General features: G+C 44.3%; 1 protein-coding gene and 1 long non-coding RNA gene across 4 annotated transcripts in view; one reads left to right on the top strand and one right to left on the bottom strand.

The window, feature by feature from the left end:
* ADAMTSL3 (ADAMTS like 3) overlaps positions 1-22,532 on the bottom strand; it is a 188,167-nt gene that overhangs the window by 68,344 nt on the left and 97,291 nt on the right. For all 3 annotated transcript variants that reach the window (XM_088789379.1, XM_088789378.1, XM_088789377.1), the window contains exons 10-15: positions 17,270-17,381; positions 12,143-12,281; positions 10,986-11,036; positions 10,553-10,757; positions 7,556-7,703; positions 5,890-5,974 (exon numbers count right to left, since the gene is read on the bottom strand). In XM_088789379.1, the coding sequence (XP_088645505.1) occupies positions 5,890-5,974; positions 7,556-7,703; positions 10,553-10,757; positions 10,986-11,036; positions 12,143-12,281; positions 17,270-17,381 (740 nt within the window). The remainder of the gene's footprint in view (positions 1-5,889; positions 5,975-7,555; positions 7,704-10,552; positions 10,758-10,985; positions 11,037-12,142; positions 12,282-17,269; positions 17,382-22,532) is intronic.
* Positions 1,535-8,625, top strand: LOC141568107 (uncharacterized). The gene is made up of 2 exons (XR_012491122.2): positions 1,535-2,367; positions 4,856-8,625. It is a non-coding gene; the product is annotated as an uncharacterized LOC141568107 (long non-coding RNA).

The following is a 22,532-nucleotide window of genomic DNA, read 5'->3' as shown; positions in this document are numbered from 1 at the left end:
AAACAGAGCCTGTCAACCTATGGCCTACAGGTCCAATGGGCCCATCCGTTTCTGCACCGCCTGCCAGCTAATGATTTTTCTGGTCGTAAATGGATGGAGAAAAGAAAAACAAGGAGGGTAATATGTTGTGTCATGTGAACCTTACATACAACTCCACTGAGGTGCCCATAACTAAAGATGTACTAGAATAAAGCCATGGTCGTTTGTTCAGGGACTGTTTATGGCTGCTTCTTGCTACATTTGCAACAGACACCGGCTGGCCTGCAAAGCCTAAAATATTTACTTTCTGGCTCTTTACAGAAAAGGTTCACTGATTCCTGCACTGAATTTAAAAAATAGAGCCAGTAGGGGCATGTACACTTAAGAAACTCCAAAGCCACAGCTGCATTATGAGATGCCAACAGCTGACAAGCAAGAAAGTTCAGTGACAGAGTAAATTTGGAAAAGTTTGGGCTCAATAATGTCCAACAGGTTTATTTACTGCAAAACTTTCCCAAAGACTGTGATATATGAATGCATGCTATAAATACTTAGGAGGGGACAGTGACATGCGTCATTTCACACATTTAAGCCACTACAGACCTCTAATTCAAGGGATAATGTTGTACTAAATAACTGCAGAAAATGCCACTGGGAAGTTTGCTCAAGATGCAGGTATGAGGCTTAGTGTTTTAAATCTCAAAAGACAGGGTTATAAGGGTCTCTCAGAGTCATCTGGCTTTCTTTCCCCAGTCAAGACGTCATCACAGCCGTCCCAATCAGCAAAGGAAACACTCCTGCTATCTATGAGCCTAATAAAGAAATGTCAGTTATCTTGGCTCCCAACCCGAGAGCTTAACAACAAAAATCAGGAGCTTCCAGGAAATAAGTGGGTACTAAAGAAAGCTACGTCAATTTGTTCATTTTATAAATGGAAGTCTATAAAAATGGCATCACTGATGACGTCTCTGAGTTAAGAACCACACATCTGAGATGTACAATTTGAGATTTGCCTCCAAGACTTGCTTACACTTCCAGCTGCATCCTTGCGGCCACTGTCACCCCCTCTCCACACTCAGCAACCAGGTGTGGTACATGGGTCAGCTGCCCCGCCTGGCGTCCACACAGTGTTTCTGACGCCAGGTGCATCTCAGGACCCGAGGTCATGGACCCTCTCTTCCTGGAAGTCACCCCTGACCCCCAGACCTCACCATACCATGATGTAATCACCACCTTCTCTGTCTACCTCATCAGACCATCCTCAGGATCGGTAAGACTTGAATTCAGGTCGCCTGACATGAAACCGCAGCTCTCTTCCTGCTGTCACATGACACAGAATCCCCACCTGCCACGGATGGCTCTGAGACACTGGATACTTTCCTAACCTTTCCTCCTCCTGAAAATGAGGATAACAGTGCCTTCTCATGGGGTCCCCATGAGAATTAAATCAGTGAACCCACGCAGAATACTCGGAACATGGTCAGAACAAAAGTCCACAGGGTGACCAGTTACTCCTGCTATTAGGAAAACACAGCCCTGAACTGTAACCTAATTTGATTTTAGCCAAGTATGGTTTCCAGAAATGGAGAAGCTGAAACAGCAGTGAAGGAAGCATACTGTGTTCCCAATCTGTCCTATTTCCTTGGTTTTCCTATACGGAAGGTGGGAGCGGGGGCAACACGGCTGAGGAAACACTGAGAAACCCATAGAAATGACCAAGACTCCAGGGAAGAACTTTTAGAACAACGAGGAACCGTATCAACTGTCAACACATTCCAGAGCTGAAAGCGAAGAAGGTCAAAACTGCAGTTCCCTTGGCTTAGCTTTATAAGCTATCATTTTTATTTTCCTAATTAAAAAGAAAAAAGCCTTTTGAACATCCGCTCCCTATGTAAATTCAGAGCCCGGGCCACGGTTAACCACAGAAGCAGAAATGTTTATCTTCTCCAGGCGGGTTTGGCAGGCTTTCCTTGAGGGATTTGAAATGCAGCTACGTTCATCTTTTCCCTTATTGTCAACAAGCAAGCATCCCCAAACCACAAAAGACAGTGGTAATAAAAGGATGGACTGGAAGCTGAGCTCTCTTGCGGTTTTGCTCGGAAATCGAGGCAATGAATAGTCAGAAGGGGTGGGAGGAAACTATAAACTTCACACTAGACAGCCAGGAACAGGCCAGAAACTGCCAGCAGTGTGAATTATAAAGGAAAACTGCCTAGAGACCACAGAGGGAGAGAGGGCGGAAGGTACAGAGAAGGCGGCCGCTTCGGCCAGCAAACAGGTGCTCTGGGCTCTGTCTTCCATGCGGGGACACAGCAGCGGTGTCCTGCAGGAGGAAAGGGCTTACCAGCTTCGCTCAGTGAATACGCAGAGGAAGGAACCACCAGCAAGGTCAGTGGGGGTTGACAGAAACCACAGGCTTGCAATGAACAGGGGGCCTGCACTGCTGAGCTTACCTGGTTTTGCTGTTTCCCAATTCATGCAATGAACAGTATTTCCAGGTCTTGAAGGGGACCCTGGGGACTGTCTCATCCAATGATTCCCCAACTTGGATACGTCCCCTGCACAGTCACCTGGGGTGCTTGCTAAAATGCTGGTGACAAATTCACAGAGAGGGAAGGGCTGGGGGGACCGGTGGGGGCATGGGGAGTTTGGGATTAACGGGGACAGAGTTGTAGTTTGGGAAGATTGAAGAAGTTCTGGAGATGGATGGCGGTGATGGTTGTACAACAATGTACAATGTACTTAATACCACTGAACTGGACACTTAAAAATGGATACAACGGTAAATTTTATGTTATATATATTTTACCACAAACAAACAAACAAAAAACACCTGGCAGAGCCAAAAAAAAAAAGTGCTGGTGACTGGGTCGCACCCCCGAGTGTCTGACTGGGTGGGGCCCAGAAATATGCATTTAAAATAGCAGCACAGGTGATTCTAAAGGAAGTGACTTGAGGAACACACTTTAAAAGATGGTACTGTGCTTATCAAAGAAAAAAGAGTCCTTCTTTTTCAGAGCTACATGCTGAGATATCTATGAATGAAGTGCCGTGCTGTCTAGGTTTGCTTCACCAATGGCCCCTGAGGGGTCGGGGGGACGCAATGCTGGTGACACAGGAAACAAGAGTGGCCCTGCGTTGATCATTGTTACAGTTGGATGACGGACACATGGGGGTTCAATACATCCTTCTCTCCTCTTTTACATCGGTCTGAAATGTTCTGTAATTAAGAAAAGCGCTTTTAAAAAAGGCTTAATGGGGGGCATTCCCAACAGAGTGGAGAATATGATTGAAGGGTTGATGCTGAGTGGTAGCTCACGACAGCCCACTGTTCAGTGTGGCATTAGCTCCCCATTCAAGGCAAAGCAAGGACCAGGTCAGGGATAAGGCTGGGAGCCAGGCAGGCCACACCCGGCCCCGTCTAGTGGGCCTGTGAACGAACGGACATCTTTGGTGATAACTGTGGACGCCGGGAGGAAAGAAGCAGATTGGTACCTTAGCTTGACTACTTGGGCAGCGGTGCAGAAAGTGGATTTGAGAGGATGGGCCGCGGAGCAAATCAGAAGAGTTGTAGGCGTGTTGACAAGTGACTTCAGGACCTGGACCGGGGTGGAACTGGGCATGGGGAGAAGCAGCGGCGCCCGAGAAAGATTTTAGCGGCTACCATTGGCACAACTCAGGAGCTCATTACACATAAGGGAAGAATGAGGAAGAGGCAAGAGTGACCCCAGGCTTGTAGCTTGGGGAACTGGACGCCAATTCCATTAACCGAGAAAAGACATGCAGGAGGACTAGGAACTGTTACCTAATTGTGTTTTGAGGACAAAAGAGACTGGCAGGAGGCATCGTTCTGACGGAGAACTCTGCCCTTCCTTATGTGACACTGCCTTTCAGGAGTCTCACTCCCTTTCTGTCCAGAGGTTCCCTCCCTTACAGAATCATCGAGGTCAGAGCTGGGCGGAGATTCCAGCAGCATTTCGCCTAACACCCTGTTTGTGCAGGTGAGAGGCCTGGTGACGTTAACTGACTTGTCTAAAATCCTTATTGCCTTTTCAATATGTTTAAGAGTGTCCTAACGTCGCATGAAAGCCCACGACAACAGTCACACACATACACACGACCACTCTTCTCCCAACTTGACTACCCACCTTCACTCCTTTAGAGTCAAGTACTCACTCCTTCTAGTTCGGAACTTATTTCTGAAGTCTCTTCAATGCTGATGTCACTACCCTTTGAAGGATACCACTCCAAAATTAACTGAAAAAACCCTCCAGTCAAACAAAACAGCCCTTTCTCAGCCCTCGTAGCTTTCCCTCAGCTTTCCGTGAGACCTGAGAACCACATGCTACGCCCCTCCTTAAGCCTTTGAGTCCCTTGGTCTTTATAACAGCGACCCTTCCTTGGGGCCACCTCCTCTGTTCGTGACTTCTATTCTCCTTCTTCCTCTAAGTCTCCAAGCTTCCATCGTGAGCCAACACTTTTTTCTCTTCCATCAGTATTTCAGGGGACATTCACCTCACAGCATCCACAGTTTCTTCTTCTGGGTTCGTATGCACGCCTGACAGCAGTCCACGTGCAGAAGTCTGTGTCATAAGTGTCATTGTCAGGGCTTTTGGCATGGTGTCTTCTCAAAGAGAAGTAGTCCATGCTCCCCAGGGGTCACTGCTGGGCTGGACCACAGCTAAAGGGGACACTGACAAATGGTAGTGTGCTCAGGAAAGAGCTGTGGGGTTGGGAAGGGATCTAAGATGAAGAATGCTGGAAAGTTCAGAATGATGAGCTTAGGAAAGACAACGCTCTGGGGATCCAGCTTTCTCCAAATCTGTGAAAACGTGTCCCGTGGGATGGGGCTCTGATGTGCCCTTTTCTCTTTCAGAAAGCAGAAATCTGAAGGAAGTGTATTTTGGGTCTACAGGAGAAGAATCTTGCAAATAACTCAGGTTGTTCAACGCACACGTGAGCTGCCCTGCATGGCAGGAACTCTGCCCACTGCTGAGGAAGACATTCCTGCTCTGAGAGGGGAGGGGCCCCATTACCTCTGAGATGCCCTTTCCTCTAACACTGCGAATCGCTCTCCTGGTCACAGGTCTGACACGGAACTCGCTGTCCTGTCCAATCACTGGAGCCCGTCATTGGTGCCAATCTTCTTCTAGACTCTTGGGTTGGAATCTCAGAGCCCCTTCAATTCCCTGCTCTCCTTACATCCCTAAACTCTGCCTCCAGAATGTTTCTTGGGTCTGCTTTTGGTGCTTCGTGTCCACCAATATGATTTCAATCCAGACTCGCCAAATCACAGGAGGACAGAAGCCCCTGGGTGCCTGAGTTGGACTGGACCCTGCAGAGGTGAAGCCCGACCTGCTCCTTTCATAGGCAAGAAGAAGGAGACACAGAAACATTAAAGACTTGTCCAAGGTCACGCCGTTAAAAGCGGTGGCTCTAGCCTCCAAGGTTTGTAGCTGCCCCATGCCGCAGCAGCTCTGCAATTTCTCCTCATAATCACTCGGGCCGCCCTGATGCATTTCAGCATAGGTGGTTTTATAGAGACTGGCTATGACTTGGCCACTGGAGTGACTGGTTTACATGTGTCCTACTGTGATGGCCCTGGGTTGAATCATGCGTGCTAATCTAGGTCTAGGAATGACCCCCAATCTCTTCACTGTACCAGACCCCTGGGTCTGCTTTGGGTTAAACAGCACTGTTGTTTTGTGAGCTTCTCACAGATACTGCCAAAGCAGGACTGCTGAATTGGGAAATAAAGAAGAACGCCAGCTAGCTCAGGCTCTCTGGAGTCGGCAAATCCAGGTCATCTGGATTTGAAATGTATCATTGCACTCCAACGAGGACAAAAATTACATATATCATGTTAACCGGCTATGCCCTGGTTATTCCCACAAAAGGTCCTGGACTCACGTTGGTTCTTCTGTTGCTATTCTGGTCTCTTCTAGTTCTTGTGCTTGCTTCAGCCAAGGTAATTTAGCTTCCACTGGGCTTTTTTCTAAGGAAAGAAGGAACAGAAACAACAGGCTTAATTACTGTTCATCAGTAAGGAGCTGGATACATGATTATTTGTTGAAGATTTCATCACTCAAGAGGTCATGCTTCTCGAGTACAGGTTGGGTCCGCTGGCACAGTACATTCAGTGGCTTCTAGATTGAGCCCAACATTTGTGTCATATATTTTCTGAATTAACACGTTATCAAAAGGCAACCAAATGATCTCATGGCACCGCTGAATATATTCTCCCAGTTCACATAAAAATGCTTGTTAGAAATCAGTACCCATCTGTTGTTGGCATATTAAAGCTCTTACTTAAGACTATACCAGCTTGCTTTCTTCTGCCAGAAATTCTTTGTGCCCACCGAATGAAGAATTTAACAGAGAAAAGCCAGTGACATCGGAGTTTAGAATATTAGGGGATAGAGAGTCTGTGCTCTGATTTGCTCAGATTTTTACTGTTGTCGTTGTTGGGGGAGATGATTGCCAATTACAGCTGACGTGCAGGGGCAAGCTGGTGTCCCATCTGTCCTCGAAGTCTCCTGAGACAATCTAATTCTGAACAATCTAATTAAGAAGCGAGGGGAAAAAATCATGGGTTGCTTCAGGGAAATCATAGATACTACCAAGATGGCTATGGAAGTACCACCGCGTGCAGAAGGACAGAAGATTTCACCGATGAAGGTAAAGAATCAGTCTTTGTACCATGCATGGCACCAGGGCCATTTCTGGAAGACAGACATGGCCAAATAAATACTTGCTGACTGGTTCACTATGAGGTTATTTGCATGGATGATGAACACAGAATGAATGAAGGAGAGTTTTACCATCCTTTCTAAATGTACTAAAAAGACTCCTTGGCACTAACAGGTGGGAATAGTCCTTTCTCCATTTCCAGAAAGGAACTACGTGTCATAAGGGTTGGTAACACCTTACTAACATATACGTAATCACGTATACAGAGGAACATAGATCCGAGAGACTTCCCATCCATACATGCTGCCCATTTCAGCTAATTCGTGTGGAGCCAACGGGAACTACAAAAGAAATTCTGAACGCATCTGCAGATCCAGACTGGGAACTGAAAGGGTTCATTCATTCCATAATAGGCAATGGGACACATGATGACGATGACATGTTCCTCTCTCAAGAAACTCACACTTCAGTGGGAGGGCAGGTATAAAACACTAGGCGATCAAGAAGAATGAGAACCTTGGGAGCATTTTCCCACTCCTCTTTCTTTTCCCTCCCCTCCTTTTTCTCTTTCCCCTCATCCTTCTTCTCCTTTTTCTTCAAGGCAGAGACTGCATGAAATTACGTTGTCTACCAACAAATGTTACTATAAGCGCAGACAAATAGGAACCACTCTACATGGACTGAATCAACAAGGGCTCCATTTTCCCTCCAGATCCATTAATCCCAGAGGTCCAACTTCTCTATCTAGGTGGACAGGTCTATTGTAATCTGTCAGTAAAACAATTTTTATCAGAAAGTCAGTAACTTGAAGTGTAAATGGCGCAATTGTAGAAGGGGAGATGGAAAACACCATTTGATGTAACTTGAAAATGCACCGCCCACCTACCTTTGGGTTTATAACACGGGATGGGAATGATACACTCTTCTTTGATGTGTAACTTCAGTTGCGGGTTGCAACCGCCAACGTGCTGCCCACGATGGTTGATACACAGCACCACGCGGTAACGCAGCCCTCGGCCACACGTCACCGTGCACTTCAAAGAGGAAAAGAGAAGCCAATGACATCCTTGGTCATGAGGCGATCCACGAAGGGTTAGCGTCTCATGCAAGGGAGGAGCCCCTGATCCATAGGAACATTCAACACAGAAGATCATTTGATGAGGTCACAGTGCAAGAAAAACTGAAATGCCCTGAAATCTTCCTGCTCAAATATGAGAGAGGTTTTCTCAACTTTGGTTTTGATCAACTTTGATTAAGAACTTACAGGACATTATTCAAAACAGTTCGTGAAGATGAAAGAAAACTTTCCTAAACTATCAATTTAAAAAACATCAAATTTTGATTAACCATACTAGAGGATTTATCTTTCTCTTTTGTTGATAGAAATCAATTTGCAAAACTTTTATCATAGGAAGAGGCCATCAAAGAATAGTCAGCCAAAAAGTTTAGGGGAAAAAAAATATTACAGATGGTGTCATGCAGTTAAAATTAATAAAACATTACGCTATTTTTTTCTGAATTTTTATGAAGTTTGTGCTGTCAGTTTTTTTCTCGAATTATTTATTTTTCATTTAAAAGATACTCTTGCTTATGGAATATTTTCATGTGAAAATCTAGCATTTCTTTTCTCTTTATCTACACATGTTAGTGAACATACAGGTGTGTACATACGTTTTTATTTTTTTAATTAATAGACTTCATTTTTTAGCACCATTGTGGGTTTACAGAAAAGCTGAGCAGATAGTACAGAGTTCCCATATGCCCCCTCACCCACACCTATGCTCCCCTATTATTCACATCTCGCATTAGTGTGGTATGGTTGTACCAATGATGGACCAATACTCATAATACAGTTTTATGAACTAATATCCAGAGTTCATTTTAGGTCTGTCGTCAGCCTTTAAAAATTTGTAATTTCTTTTCTGATTCTAAATAAACATCCACTTAGATACCTAATATTTGTGTTTAGCATTCTTTTTTTTCTTGAAGAGTCATCTCCAAACTGTATAAGCTCCAGGCCCCACCAATCCTGGATCCACTCTTGAGAGAGGCTGAGCATCCGTGGGCATCTGTTAGAGAATAGCCACTGTCCTGTAGATGTCACCTCACTAACCCTCCCCACACACTTGCAGGTCAATAGCTTCATTCCCATTTAACAGATGAGCACACAGATAGCCCACCATCTAAGGAGCTTGCTCAAGGTCACACCGTTTCAAAGAGACAGAGTGGAACTCCATCCCAGAGCCTCCTACGGCCAAAACCGTAACTTGGTTCCTGCTTCCTAAAGCTCGAAGATTCTTTCCTGAGTCCATGGTGCTGCCTCCACTGTCACAGGCAAGTTTCAGAGGATGTGGAGGCCTTTTCCAGCCTACACACATCTCTAGGAAGAGGGGAGTACCAGGAAACCTCTCTTATTTTATCAGGTCACTCTTATGACTACAACACAAATACTGCAAAAATGGAGAGACGTTTGAGAGACCCTATTTCTGGGAAACTGACTCACCCCAAATTTATCAATTTGAAATACATATGATCTTGAGAGGGGGTTTTATATTGGCCAAGAAAGAAAAAACAATCTCCCAAAGAAAACAACATGGTTATAAGGTGTAACTCTACTGGAACGGGCCAACCCAAAACTGTCTCCTTCCGTACAGCCCTTCCGGGAAGTTGCACACGTACCCCAAAGATGCCGTCATTTCCAGAACTCTTTGGAGCTCAATATATCCTTAATGACAGCGAATCTCATCACTGAGGATGCATTTGGTTTTTTGGAAAAACATGAAAAGTATGAAGAGCCAAGGAAGGTGAACGAGACGAGCCAGTTAGCAATCCTCTGTTTGGATATTGTAAGTGATGACACAGCCATGCTACTAATGGGCGTGGGACGTGGGGGTGGTATGATGGTTCTAAAGCCAACGCAAAATGTAAGGAGAAGACTTATAAGAGCTGAAAACAAGCTCTGCAGGTCGTAGAAGTAATGCTGATTTTTGATGGTAGATCACGGCGTGATTTTTGGCATGTAACTCAGGAGTTCAAAGAACGGAATGACCTCGCTCTAATAAAATCCTTCCACCTCAGTCTATTTATTTATGTGAACAAGCGTTCCTGATGTGCACATGCAAAACAAAACAAGAAATCAACAGCAAAATTAAGAATAAAATTATGGCTGAACCTGTCTGACTCTGGCAATGGACTATTTTTTTAAGCTCCACCCGTCATCTAGAAAGACTCATTTCAGATGAGAATGTACTTTCTAGGTATAATAATGACCTACCACAGTTATATTTATGTTGTTGTGTGCACTAAAAGTAAATATAACAATAACCCAGGGGAACATTTTTAACACTTAGAGCCCTATGGCCATAGAATATTAAAATAAATTAATTTTAATTGACACACATTTTCTTGGAGAAAAGAAGAATAGTGTAACCACTGAGACTTAAAGCATGAAAGTACATTATATCAGGATAAATTTCTGTGAAGAAAATAAATTGAAAATGTGAGTTCAAGAGGAAAAAATGCAGAATATTCAAATTCTTTAAGATGAGCGTGTTTGTGTGTTTTTTACATGAAAGATGGTAAGAGTAGAAATCATCATGGCATTTACATTCTACTGGACACATTTTTTTAAAAAATGCTATGTAACACATTATTTTGAAATGTCAGCATTCACACCATGTTCAAAATGACTTTTTTTGATGTTTTTTATTTAAACTTGAGATTAAAATTTTTTTCAGATGTCAACCTAAATGTATGTGAAGAGATTTGTCATTTTCCAAACCTCTCTTTGGAGGTATGTGAACAAAAAAGGAACCACTAACACACAGCAAATATTCTTCAAAACCTGAGCTGTAATTAACAGTGGCCTGTTGTCACATCTCACCTGAGACCAGTCCATGGCGATCCACTTGGGGCAATCGAAGAGATTGCAGGTCTGCATGACCTTGGGTTTGGGCGCGTACATGCATTTCCACTCTTCCACTTGCAGTATCTCCCCGTGCATGGATTCCTCAACACACACGAAGCTCCGCCTCTGAATTCCACCTCCACAGGACACCGAACACGCCGTCCAAGGATTATGTTCCCAGCTCAAAAGCAAACAAATAGGAACACATTATTTATTGGTTGCTTCTGTGTTTGTTTCAAGTTTGCAAAGATGGTTGCCAAAAACGGTAATAGTCGTGGTTCTGCTGAAAGAGCTCAGGGCATGTCGGATCTATTATCGATCCCTCTTACATTTTAGACTGTTGCTATAGATACTAGGGTTCCTTGCACACAACTTGGAGTAAATCACAACAAATAAAGACATCACTCACCGAGGGAGAGGTTGGAAGTGGTCATAGGGCATGATCTCTTTAAATCCATCACTACAAACGAAACCATTGTGTCAGTATCACATCTACATCAATTAACACATTTATTAATTTGACTAATATAGACTTGACATCCCAAAAGACAGATCTCTTTCAAATGGGAAACTAAGTATGCAAAGTGCTATGCACTAGTCCGCCAAATTCAGCCACCATCCACTTAATTTCCAGAACCACCTCTGACATACACCATCCCCAGCTCAATATGAACATATAGGAAGGGGGACTAGGGCATGCATTAATCAAAGGGAAAAGCTTCTCTTAATTTAGATCAATCTCTTTATTCCTTTTTGTCCCCTAAAGAGGTTATGCTGATAAACCACATTCATGATATCGACACACTGCCATATAACTAGGGTCTTCAGAAAATCATTGTATTTCACAGAATTTGTCCTTTGAAAAGGTCTCTCTTAATAATTATGGGATTACAGGAAATGGGCAGTTTTGTGATAGGAAATGAAATCCACTGAGAATGTTTCCTTTTCCACTTGCACACCTCTGTGTCAGCCAGCTGGCAGAGGCCCGGGGGATTCTGGGGCTGGATACCGTGCTGTTATTTTAAGATACTGTAGCAAAGCCAGGAAACTTCCCCAGGCAATCCAAGTCAGCAGGTACTAAATTATGCAACAGGAGAGTTTATGCATAGCTTTTCTGCTTTGGCATGAAAACGTCTGACTTTTTTGCACAATGCATATTTACCCTGAATTTAATAGGAACATTTCAAACGTCCAAACATGGTAACAAGTGACCCAGTTTAAAAGCTAAGATGGTGAGTTAAAAACAGTCACGACTGGCCCATGGGCTAAACATGGCACTTGCATGAAGAGAACTTTAACACTGTAGGTGCCGGGTACGCTCACAGGGGTTCCCTCTAAAGGGTTAACTGTCACAGCACAGGGGCACAGCCCACAGCAAGAGTGAGCTTCCACTGAGGGAGCCGCAGAGCCTAATTCCGGCTGACCTCAGTTATCCACGTGAGCACGGGCACCTGCCACCAGTGTGCGTTCCACGTCAGGCAAGGGAAAGGGGTCGCTCTGTAAGGAGCCGGCTGTTGCTGATTTGCTCCTTTTCACAGTAAAAAGAAAGTGGGCGATGGTGCATACCTGGATGGGCAAGGGTCCATGCTGCACTCTTTCAGTTTGGGTTTCGGTTTTACGTTTTCCGGGTAATAATGGCAGTAGTGGTCGGGAACCACCCTCTTCAAGCGGATATCCACGCATTCGGCCGAATTGAGCTGATAACCTAACGCAGGGGAAAAGGAGAGTGTGAGTACTGCATCTGTTGTGCTTTCACTAGGCGAAGTTACCACTCGCCACACTTTGTTTCCCCTCTTTAAGAAACTTAGTGGCTCTCAACCCTGGCTGTAGAACAGAACCACTTGGGAGCTCTTAATATACACGATGTCCAGGTCCCTTCACGGTCCTATTAAGTCAGAAACACGGTGGCTGGGTCCAGGAATCAGCATTTTCTTTTTTAAGATTCTCAGGTTCCTCTAAGATACGACTAAAAGATTGTGAGCGACTACTTGCACGGTTACGGAAGTCTCAGCACTTGTAATTAAAAAGTTATAACAGACTCCTTTAAAAAAAAAAAAATGCTTGGACCTGGATGCAGAAGGTTAGTTATTCTTTGTCCTGACTTCACTGTCACATCTGACTGTCACCACTTTGTTTCCTTGTACAGTAGTACCTCGGTTTTCGAACGTCTCTGTTGATGAACAGTTTCGGTTTACGAACGCTGTAAACCCAGAAGTAAATGTTTCGGATTTCCAACACACCTGAAACGTCGAACAATGTCACGTGGCTTCCACTGAGTGCGTGATCCTGAGGCCTAGCTATTGGCTGTTTTCGAACGTTCCAGACCTTGAATGGTCTTCCGGAACGGATTATGTTAAAAAACCAAGGTACCACTGTATTTCCTGTTCTTCCCCCATCCCCACTCCCATTCTGACCCGACCCCCCCACAGAGGCCCTACTTCCTGTTTCCATGCTCTTCAATACACCTTTGTCTTAGATAGTGTTGTTCTGTGTGTATCTGTCTCAACTAAGTGGCTCTGTGTTGTAACTTTTGTTCTGTTTTCTGCTTTTCTCACTCAACATCACATTTTTGACAGCCACCCTGCACTGGGCTGTTGACGGTTTTGCTGTCCCGGGTATGTATGTCCAATACTAACTCACTTCTCTGACTGGGCACTGAGCATTGTCTATGCAGGGAGGAACAAAATCCACCCCCGTACATCTCCCTCTGCCTCACAGGTCTTCAACGGACAAGGAACAGAGACTTAGTCCCGACTCCATTAAATTCCACGTGTACCGTCTCTGAGGAAAGGGAGCATTCCAAATGGGTGAGTGCTGTAAATTTAAAAAACAACTCACAAAGTGACACTTCTATTTCCTGAAAGATCTGACTCCAAGTTTCCTATCGCTACACATCAGTGCCACGTTACTTTAAAAAAAAAAAAAAAAAAAAAAAAAAAAGTCATTTTTCAAAACCAGAATGAGTTCTTCAGGAAAAAATAAAAATAAAAAAAATAAATAAATAAATACAGCCCAAAGTTAAGTTTTCAGCCTTAGCCAACTGGTCTAAAGGTCTAAAAATACACTTGAAGGCCTGATTGCCTAGAGGAATCTGATTTTATAAACCACTAGACAGCTTTCTACAAGTCATGGCTTGGATGTAAGCTGAGTGCTGAAGGACAGGCTGGTATGCATTATAAAAAGCAAGGTCGAAACCACAAGAACGAAAATCCAAACGGAGTCAATAAAATGTCACTCAGGTGCCAATATCTGCCAGAAAGTCTACCATATCAGATGGCACAGGCAATCTGGTACTTTCTCCAGACCAATCTCAAGTGTCCCACACAGCTGATTGCAGATAAGACCAGCAAAGTCCATCCAAGTGTCTTGGACACCAGCGAGCTGATTTTCCTGATTATCCAAAAAAAACTCCGAAATGCCATTTAGACAAATCATGCAGATTTGATTACTAATATAATTAAATTTTCATAATGCTTTCCTTGTGAGTTTTATGTGTGTGTTTTTATTCCCCCCCCCAAACAAAATCAGAATGAGATTATAGCTCCTTGAATCAAAGAAAAATCTTTGTTCTAAATGGAAACATATTTCTAGGAGGAGGGCTAAGAAGCGTCCAGGTGTTTATAATTTGAGGAGAGACGATTAATTTTCCTCTTTAATTTTATGGCAGTACTGAAATAACTAAAAAGGAAAGAAATAAGGCGTACTGACTTTCTCTATTATGAACAAATGTCCTGAAAGCCTCCCATGTGCAGGAAAGGGCGGGCTTGCAGGGCGACCCCGAAAAGCAGCCTAACGTTCCCGTTATGTTCTTACGACCACTGCTGTCTTTGGTGCAGGGTCTGTTAGCTGCTTCCATTTGTGGTTGGCTGACCGTGTCTCCTTGGGCACTCAAGTCTGAGACATACTGTGTTTCCCCGAAAATAAGACCTCGCTGGACCATCAGCTCTAATGCCTCTTTTGGAGCAAAAATTAATATAAGACCCGGTCTTATTTTGCTATAATGTAAGACTTGAACTGAGCCAAAATTCCATAATAAATGTCCCCTCCACAGCGCGAAGCTTCTAGTTTAGCTCATGTGTCCAAATGGGAACATTATCTCTGAAGAACTGTGTGTGAGAGGTAGGGGGGACATTACAAAGAAAGAGGCGTTTGTTTTTCTGATGAGCAAGCATTTTTTTAAAAAGCCCCACCATCTCTTTGGTTTTATTTGGGGGGGATGGCCTGCCTGACTCTAAGTAGGGGTGTGGGTGGGGGAGGTGAGATCCTGCTTCTGGATATAAAATATATATGTAGAAATCTCTAGGTGTGTCCCACTCACTCTGAGAGCTTTCCACTGAGTCCTAACTCATCACCAGAGAGTGCCAGGAGGGCCACAACCCAGGATCGGGGGGCTACGCAGAGGCCTTCGGGAAAAATTCAGGTTTAGATTCTGACATAACAGATATTCCTTGAGTGCCCACTAAACAAAACACCAAGTACTGTCCTATGTTCCCTGACACGTGTCATCTCACTTTGTCCCCCAACAATGCTGTAAGCGGGATCATTCTCTTCAACAAATGAGACGACAAAGGCTCAACGATGTCTCAGAGCTAATAGTGGCAAACTCAGGAAGTGGATGCAGGCCGTGGAATTCCAAGCCTACTGCTATCCCACTGTGCCATATCGCTTCGGAATGTAAACGCTAGCACACAAAGTTTGGAGAACAGGACTGGCCGAAGGGGGAGGCCTGGGTTTAGAGAGATTCCCGGGGTTTACCCACATCACGGTCTCAATTCCAAACACTGTTTTCCCGCAACCAGCTTTACGAGAGGGCACATATTTTTAAGAATTTCCCTTCGAGCCTGCTGCAAAGTCACTGCCTCCGACATCTGAGGGCATTTTCGCCTCAGAACGGTGCTTGTAATGTTCAACAAAATACATTTTCCCTTTCAGGAGGACCTGAGGAGACACTGGGAGATGGCGAGAGCTGGCAGGGACTGGAAAATCCTGGGCTCCACTGTTTCATTTCCATCGTGTTTATTTTTGCGATTGTGTCTTCTTTACGGAAAGAGATCTGAGTTGCCCATTTAAGGTAGTAACATTAAATTCTTTTCGTAGATATGTTTACATTTTTTTAAAAGTCCACTTAAAGAGAAAAACCTTAAATCAATAACAGTGCAGGGGTGACACAGATATGGCAAGAAGAGTGAAGTGAACGTGGTACCGCCGGGATTTAAAGTCGCTGGTCCAAACAGCAGTGGTTCGTATACCCGAGAGCTCCACCGTCTGCAGGAGGGCCTATAGTAACAGGCCGCTGAGGCTCCCTCCCCGAGCTGCTGATCCAGGGGTCTGGGGGGGGGGCCCAAGAACCTGCATTTCTAACATGTACCAGGGACCCCACTTTGAGAACCACTACTGGAGGACCATAATCAAGCCCAGCCTAAGAAGAACTAACCGGGAACCTGGGAAGATTTGCTTTTTATGTTCTTTTTGAGCACCCCATTCAACCCTCAGATGGGTCCTCTTCCTTCCCACAAGCTCCTTCGGGGTCCTGGGCTGCCCATATCACCCCAGATCCTGGCCCCTAGTTCCACTGCAAGATTCAATCTGAGAAGAGAGGGGTGTGGTCTGATACTCACGGGAAGCTGACCTGGGCTCAGGAGCCCTCCTGGATGCACCTGTAGCTTCCTAAGGGGGACACAACGGCAAAGCCATTTAGAGCGTGGCTCTGGCATCACACAGACCTGGAGCCAGATCTCAGCTGGGCTGTTCGCTAACTGAGCAGCCTTGAGTCCATTCTTCACCTTTTCTAAGCTCCAGTTTGCTCACATGCGCAGCAGGCATGAAAACGGACCTTCCTTAGGCTTGTCCGTAAGAGCAAACGGGACGATGAGTAAGTACCCTAGCACACAGTACCCGCTCAGTACTGGTGCCTGGTACTCTAGGCGGAGCACCAGCCTACATCCCTGTAGCAATTCTAGTAAGTAGTTCCTGGGTTGGCACTCGTTTACCACCATTTACTCTTCTATTTCAAAGTTTAGGTCAGAAATAGAGAATGATCTTGACAGTGGCTCAGGTCATCTCCTCATTCGCTCAAAGGAGTCACTGTTTCTCTGTGACGACTGCCATCCCTCTGAGCCTGCAGAGATGGGTAGCATGTGTGTGGAGCCCTCGATTACCTTGTTCAACCCTCTGTGAGCACCTGGAACTGTGCAAACAGTGAACAGGATTTTCCCGTTACCACTGACTAGACACCCTTCTCCTTTTCGCTAAGTTTATACTCTGGCATCTAAGGAGAGACGGGGTACAAATCGAAGGCTTAGAACCGGCACACCCATTAACTTGATCAGGCTGGGCACGTCACTGGGTCTCTCCGTTTCTCAAGCTTTCCATAGAAAATTAAAAATAATGCATGCTTTCAGGACGGTCAAGGGGAGATATGCAAGAATGCATGCAAACATGTTTCCAGCTTTTTGCTAAAAGGAAAGGGTGTTTTGCAAATCCAGGCTGTTTGTTTTTGTTTGTTTGTTTTTCACTTATCTTCCAGAATAAAGGCAAAGGCACATTTGTAACCACCGCTGCAGTCCCGACTGCTGCAGAAGACGCTATGCCATCACACATCTCCACACCCATTTTAAAGCCAGCTTCAAAAATGCAGATGTGTAACTTCTAACGCTGAGCTCGAAATACGCATGAACACAGCCTGGGCCTTACCTCCTCCACACGTCACAGTGCAGGGGAAGAAGTCGGTTTGTCTCCACTGATGACTGATGGGCTGGTAAAAGAAGAACTGGACCACGCTGTCCTTGGCCGCCGTGTACCTGGTCTGGAAAGAGAGCACTGGGTCAATATCTCTGCATGCAGCGAGCTAGTGCTTTCCACACCTTTCAAAACGAGGTGAATAGACTTCACCCAGGCAGACAACCACATGTCCGTCACGACAAACTACGGTCCATGAGGAGGCCAAGAATTTTAAGGTGTGATAGCATTTCCGTTCGATTTGTCATAAGTGGGGGCTCAGGAGATCTTCAACCAATCTCCCTGAAGTCATTTTTCCCAGGTAATTCCACACCTGTGAATGAGTTCACAGAAATGTAGACTTTTGGTTGATGTAACATTTTTTGTCTTCCCTAGTGAGTGAACAAATGAGTAAATGGACAGAAAGTCCCAGAATACAACACAAAAAGAAAAAAAAGAGCAGGAAAACAAAAGTTAGGTTCGTGGAGGAAAGATCCAGAAATGCCAGCATCATTTGGCATTCAAGACAGAGACAATGGAATAATGAAGACACAAGACTTGAATATACAGAGGGTGCCAAAAACATGGATACACATTTCAAGAAAGGAAAACTGTATTATGATTGTAATACTCAATATACACCAACAATGAAAGATGAATATAAGTCATGTTTGACTTCTGCAATTATAAGAGGTGCTCACAGTGGTTCCCATCAACGTCCAGACACGTCTGATGACGGCGAACTACTGCTTGAGCAACGTTGACCAGAGTGTCCACTTGCATACATTTTTTTTTGGCACCCCCGGTATAATTACTGAGAATTTCCTAGATTTTTAAGACTGGAGTACCCAATTTAAAATCGGTCATCAAGTTCTGAGCAGACATTTAAAAAAGTACAACAACAAGCATAAAGAAAAACCCTAAAAATTATCAGAAAGAAAAAAATGGTTGCCTACAGAGGAGTGAGAATCAGCCTCAGACTTCTCCTAGACAACACTGGATGCAAGAAAACAAAATCATGTCTTCAAAGTGATGAGGGACAATATCTTTCTATCTAGAATTCTACAACCAAATTATTAACCACGAATCAATCACCAATCTAGAAATCTATAACCAAACTATGATCACATTATCAATCATTATCGAGAAAATAAAGACATTTTCAGACACAAAATGACTGAACCTTTACCACTCAGAGACCCTCAATGGAAAAAAAAGAAAAAGAAAAAGCTACTAAAGAAAATACTGGAAAAGAGCTAATATGAATGCAGAAAAAAACGTAGTGAGGAGAGAGGAGCAGTAATGATGAAATAAATCAGTAAAACTTACTAGGAAATCTAAATGAGGGTTGACTGAAAAATAATTGTTTGCCGGCATACTGAATTATAAAATGGTATGAAGAATCCAGCCTCGAGATGTGTGTGGAGGGGCAGGGTTATGGTGATGGGGTAGGGACAGAGGCAGAGGACACTTCTAAAAAGTTTGGCTTCTGACTATGGCAGAATGGCTTGTTTCTGATGAATCCTCCCAGGGAGAATAAATACAAATGCTGCATCAACTATTTTTAATAATGCATTTGAAGGCATCCGAGAACTACCCTATTAGTGAGGATTTGCAAGTCAAGATCCCAGACAAAGAAAGCTCAAGGGTGAGCATAACAGCTGGCACCACCTTTATGCTCAAGGCATTTTCCGTTCTGCAAGAGGTGACTGAGCAGCTGGGCAGCTGAGCAGAGCTGTCATCAGACTCGGGTGCCCAGGGAAGCAAACACTGATACTCCAGGACTGCCAATGGGAAGCGTGTGGGTCAGGCTCCCAGCTGGGACCCCGGAAAGCTCTATCCTAGGAATAAGAGTGAACTGGAAATAGACCAGTGTTCAGTGGGAACGAAGCTCAAATTAGTTGAATTTCTCCTTGGATGGAGGTGACTGGCTGCCAACCTGTCTTCCAGAAACAAAATGAATCCAGTTTCAAACTATATCTATAACCTTTCATCTACTATATACAACAAAATTTAAAAGTAACTAGGTGTAAAAATAAAAAAGATAAAATTTAACAACAACCAAAAAAAGTGGAAAGATAGACATTATAAACAAAATTACAGGAGATCCAGATATGAGCATTAACAGGTAGAAACTTAAGACATATCACTACCACTTCTTGCAAATCTGGCTTGCTTGGCAGAGGCGGGGGGTGAGGGGGAGGCTGGCAACACCTCATTCTCTTCTGGGGTCATAAAACACGTGTTAGCATACAGCTTTTGCCTCAGGCTCTATTGTTTAGAGAACCCACACTAAGATACTATGGCTAAAATGTTCAAGCAATTAAATGATAAGCTGGAAAATTTCACTAAAAAACAAAAACAAAACAACGATAATAAATATAATATGTAAGTCTAGAAACGAAAAGCACAATAATTTAAATCAGTATCTCAATGGACAGACTTAACAGTAGGTCAGACGGGGATTCAGCAAGTCTGTTCCTAAAGAATCAGACAGTGAACATTCATTTTCAGGCCACACTGTCTCAGCTGCAGTTACTCAGCTGTGCTGGTGTCATGCACGAGGCACCACAGATGGTATGTAAGCAAATGGAGGCGCTGTGTTCCAATGACACTCCATGTACAAAAACAGGTGGCCATAATCTGCTGGCTCCTGGGTTATATACACTGAAGAGAGAATTAGTAAACTAATTAGAAGAAAGTAGAAATTAGACACGTGGGATCAAGATATCATTGCAGCCCCAGGAAAAGAGAACACAGAGAATGGACTAGCGGCTATATCTGAAGAGATAATGATCTGATGATGGATATGAAACCACAAAGTCAAGAAGCACCATGGACCTCACGAATTGCATCACAATCAGACTGCTGAAAACCTAAAACGAAGAGGGAACAATTAAAGCAGACAAGCAAAAAGACATGCCACCTTCGAAGGAACAAAAAATAAGAATGACAACTGACTTCTCCACAGAACACATGGAAGCCAGAAGACAATGGAGAGAGGTCTTCAAAAGGTCTGAAAGAAAACAGTTTCATAGAGATAAAAAGGTCAGGTCACTAGAAGAGGTAACGATTCTAAAGGGGCATGATTCTAGCAACATAGCCTCAAAGTATGTAATTTTAAAAAGACCAGAATAAAAAAAAATTAGACAAATGCACAGTCGTAGTGGCAGGCTGATCACATTGCTCGTGGTAACTAGTCGTTGCAGTCTCCCACTGTCCTCTCCTTCAGACCGACCTCCTCTATGTTGGTTTTTGGCCTAGGAGCTCACAGAGGCAGGAAAAACAGAAGTCCTTGAGCTCAAGCGTGAAGGTCCCTGCGCCCACAGCTGTGTCCCTTCTCCCACACGCAGCTGAAATGGCAGTGAATTTGGCTGTGTTCTTTCCTGGCCAGGGGTTGGTGGGCTCCTCGGGTGATCTGCCCATTCCACACTCCTCTTGTGCTGCAGCTTCTCTGTGGTGTGGCTGGGACCCCGCTGCAGGCCTTGGCCTGGCATAGGGCGCCTTACCTAGGGAGACCACGTGCTTTCCTGTCCCAGCCAGGGTGCTTTCGAGAGCGAAAGGAGGGCCTGCTGCTGACTAAGCCAGGGCCACAGGCATAAAATGGGTCTTTTCTGAACAAACTAGGAAGTATGGTCAGTCATCCTTTACCCTTAAGCTATCGGGTTTGTGTGCCCTGAGCATGTTAACCCCTCCAAGGCTGCCCAGCCAAGAGTACATGGAATTTTCTAGATGACTTCCATGGCACATGGGAGCTGAGGGAGACTCCACATGTACACATGCAATTTAGCTGTGAATTCTCATGGCTGCCAGAGCAGTATTTGAACTGCTCTAATCAAGAAATTTCCCTCAATGGACCACCTTACAGCAAAACATTGAGCGAGATTTCCAGAGTGTCTACTTTTGTCATGAGGGGCAAACACTCAGGATGAGACGGAATTCTGATGATGAAATAGGTAAGTTTTTTTTTTCTGTTGGGCACTCTGAAAGGGTTGAACTGTGTTCCCCCAGAAAAACACACGTTGCAATCCTAACCACCAGAACCTCGGGATGAGATTTTATTGAGAAATGGGGTCTTTGAAGATCCAGTCAAGGTAAGATGAGGTTATCAGTGGTTCCTGGTTCTGTATGACTGGTGTCCTTCTAAAAAGGCAGAATTTAGACAAAGAGGCAGACAGGCACAGAGGAAAGATGGTATGAAGACAAACAGAGAATTCCTGAGGCTACAAGAAGCTGGGAGGGAGGCATCAGCCCTCGAGGAACCCATCCTGCGCACACACCTTGCCTCCAGCCCATAAATGTCTGTTGTTGAAGCCACCAGTTTGTGGTGCTTTGTTATAGTAGCCTCAGCAAACGAATACAGGCACTGAATCTAACACTGTGTCTTGCTATGTTTTAAAACACCTGTGAATACATAACTTTGGCCACTATCTGCACCACATTGTAAGGCTGTAACCTGTTCTTTGAGAGAAAGGAAAACAGGCAGTTTCAAATCCTCTCCTCCCCAGATAAGTCAGAATTCCCCAGAAAGAAAAGAGAGACTCTCTAGGTAGAGCACATTGGTATATCTAGAGCTCCGGTTGGAGGAAATTTAAGACAGAAGCTTCCACAGCTGAAAACGACTGGAAAAAACAATCAGAAAACATTTTCCTACAGAAACACAAAATAGCTGAATGGGAGAAAGATGATAAGACAACTGGCATAAAAAAGGTTTCAAATCACGAGGAAGATAATTTCCCCCCTCCCCCCCCCACCCGAAGATGGATATATGTTTTATTAGGTTGGTGCAAAAGTAATTGTGGTTTAAAGGTTTAAAAAAATTGCAAAAAACCGCAATTACTTTTGCTCCAACCTACTAAAAGAGAGGAAAAGCCACCAGCAAGAGTTAAAAACAGTTAACCATGGAAAGAGATGACTTTATCAAAGCCACTTAATTTTATGAGATGATTGTCATGGGCATGTAGTTAAAAATTGATATTCACAAACACCTGCTGACACACGTAAATGTTCAGTAAATTCTCCGTGAATGGATTGTGCCTATCTCACTGCCCCATCAACAAAGCCCGCAGCGTCAGTTACTTGACTAAGACTCTCTACTGCTACCTGGTGGCGACATGCACGTATTGTCGAAGCAAAATCAGACCTCAATGGCTCGAAGGCAAACAACCGAGTCAACAGTGCTGTGACAAAGGTCATGAGCCAGAAACAGAGCATTCCGGCAAACGAGAATATACAGTGA

This window comes from Rhinolophus sinicus, chromosome 13 (genome assembly GCF_057876585.1).
Source record: "Rhinolophus sinicus isolate RSI-liver-muscle chromosome 13, RSI-T2T, whole genome shotgun sequence".
NCBI lineage: Eukaryota > Metazoa > Chordata > Mammalia > Chiroptera > Rhinolophidae > Rhinolophus > Rhinolophus sinicus.
Note: the sequence above shows the minus strand (reverse complement) of the source record. Positions and strands in the feature narration are given on the sequence as shown.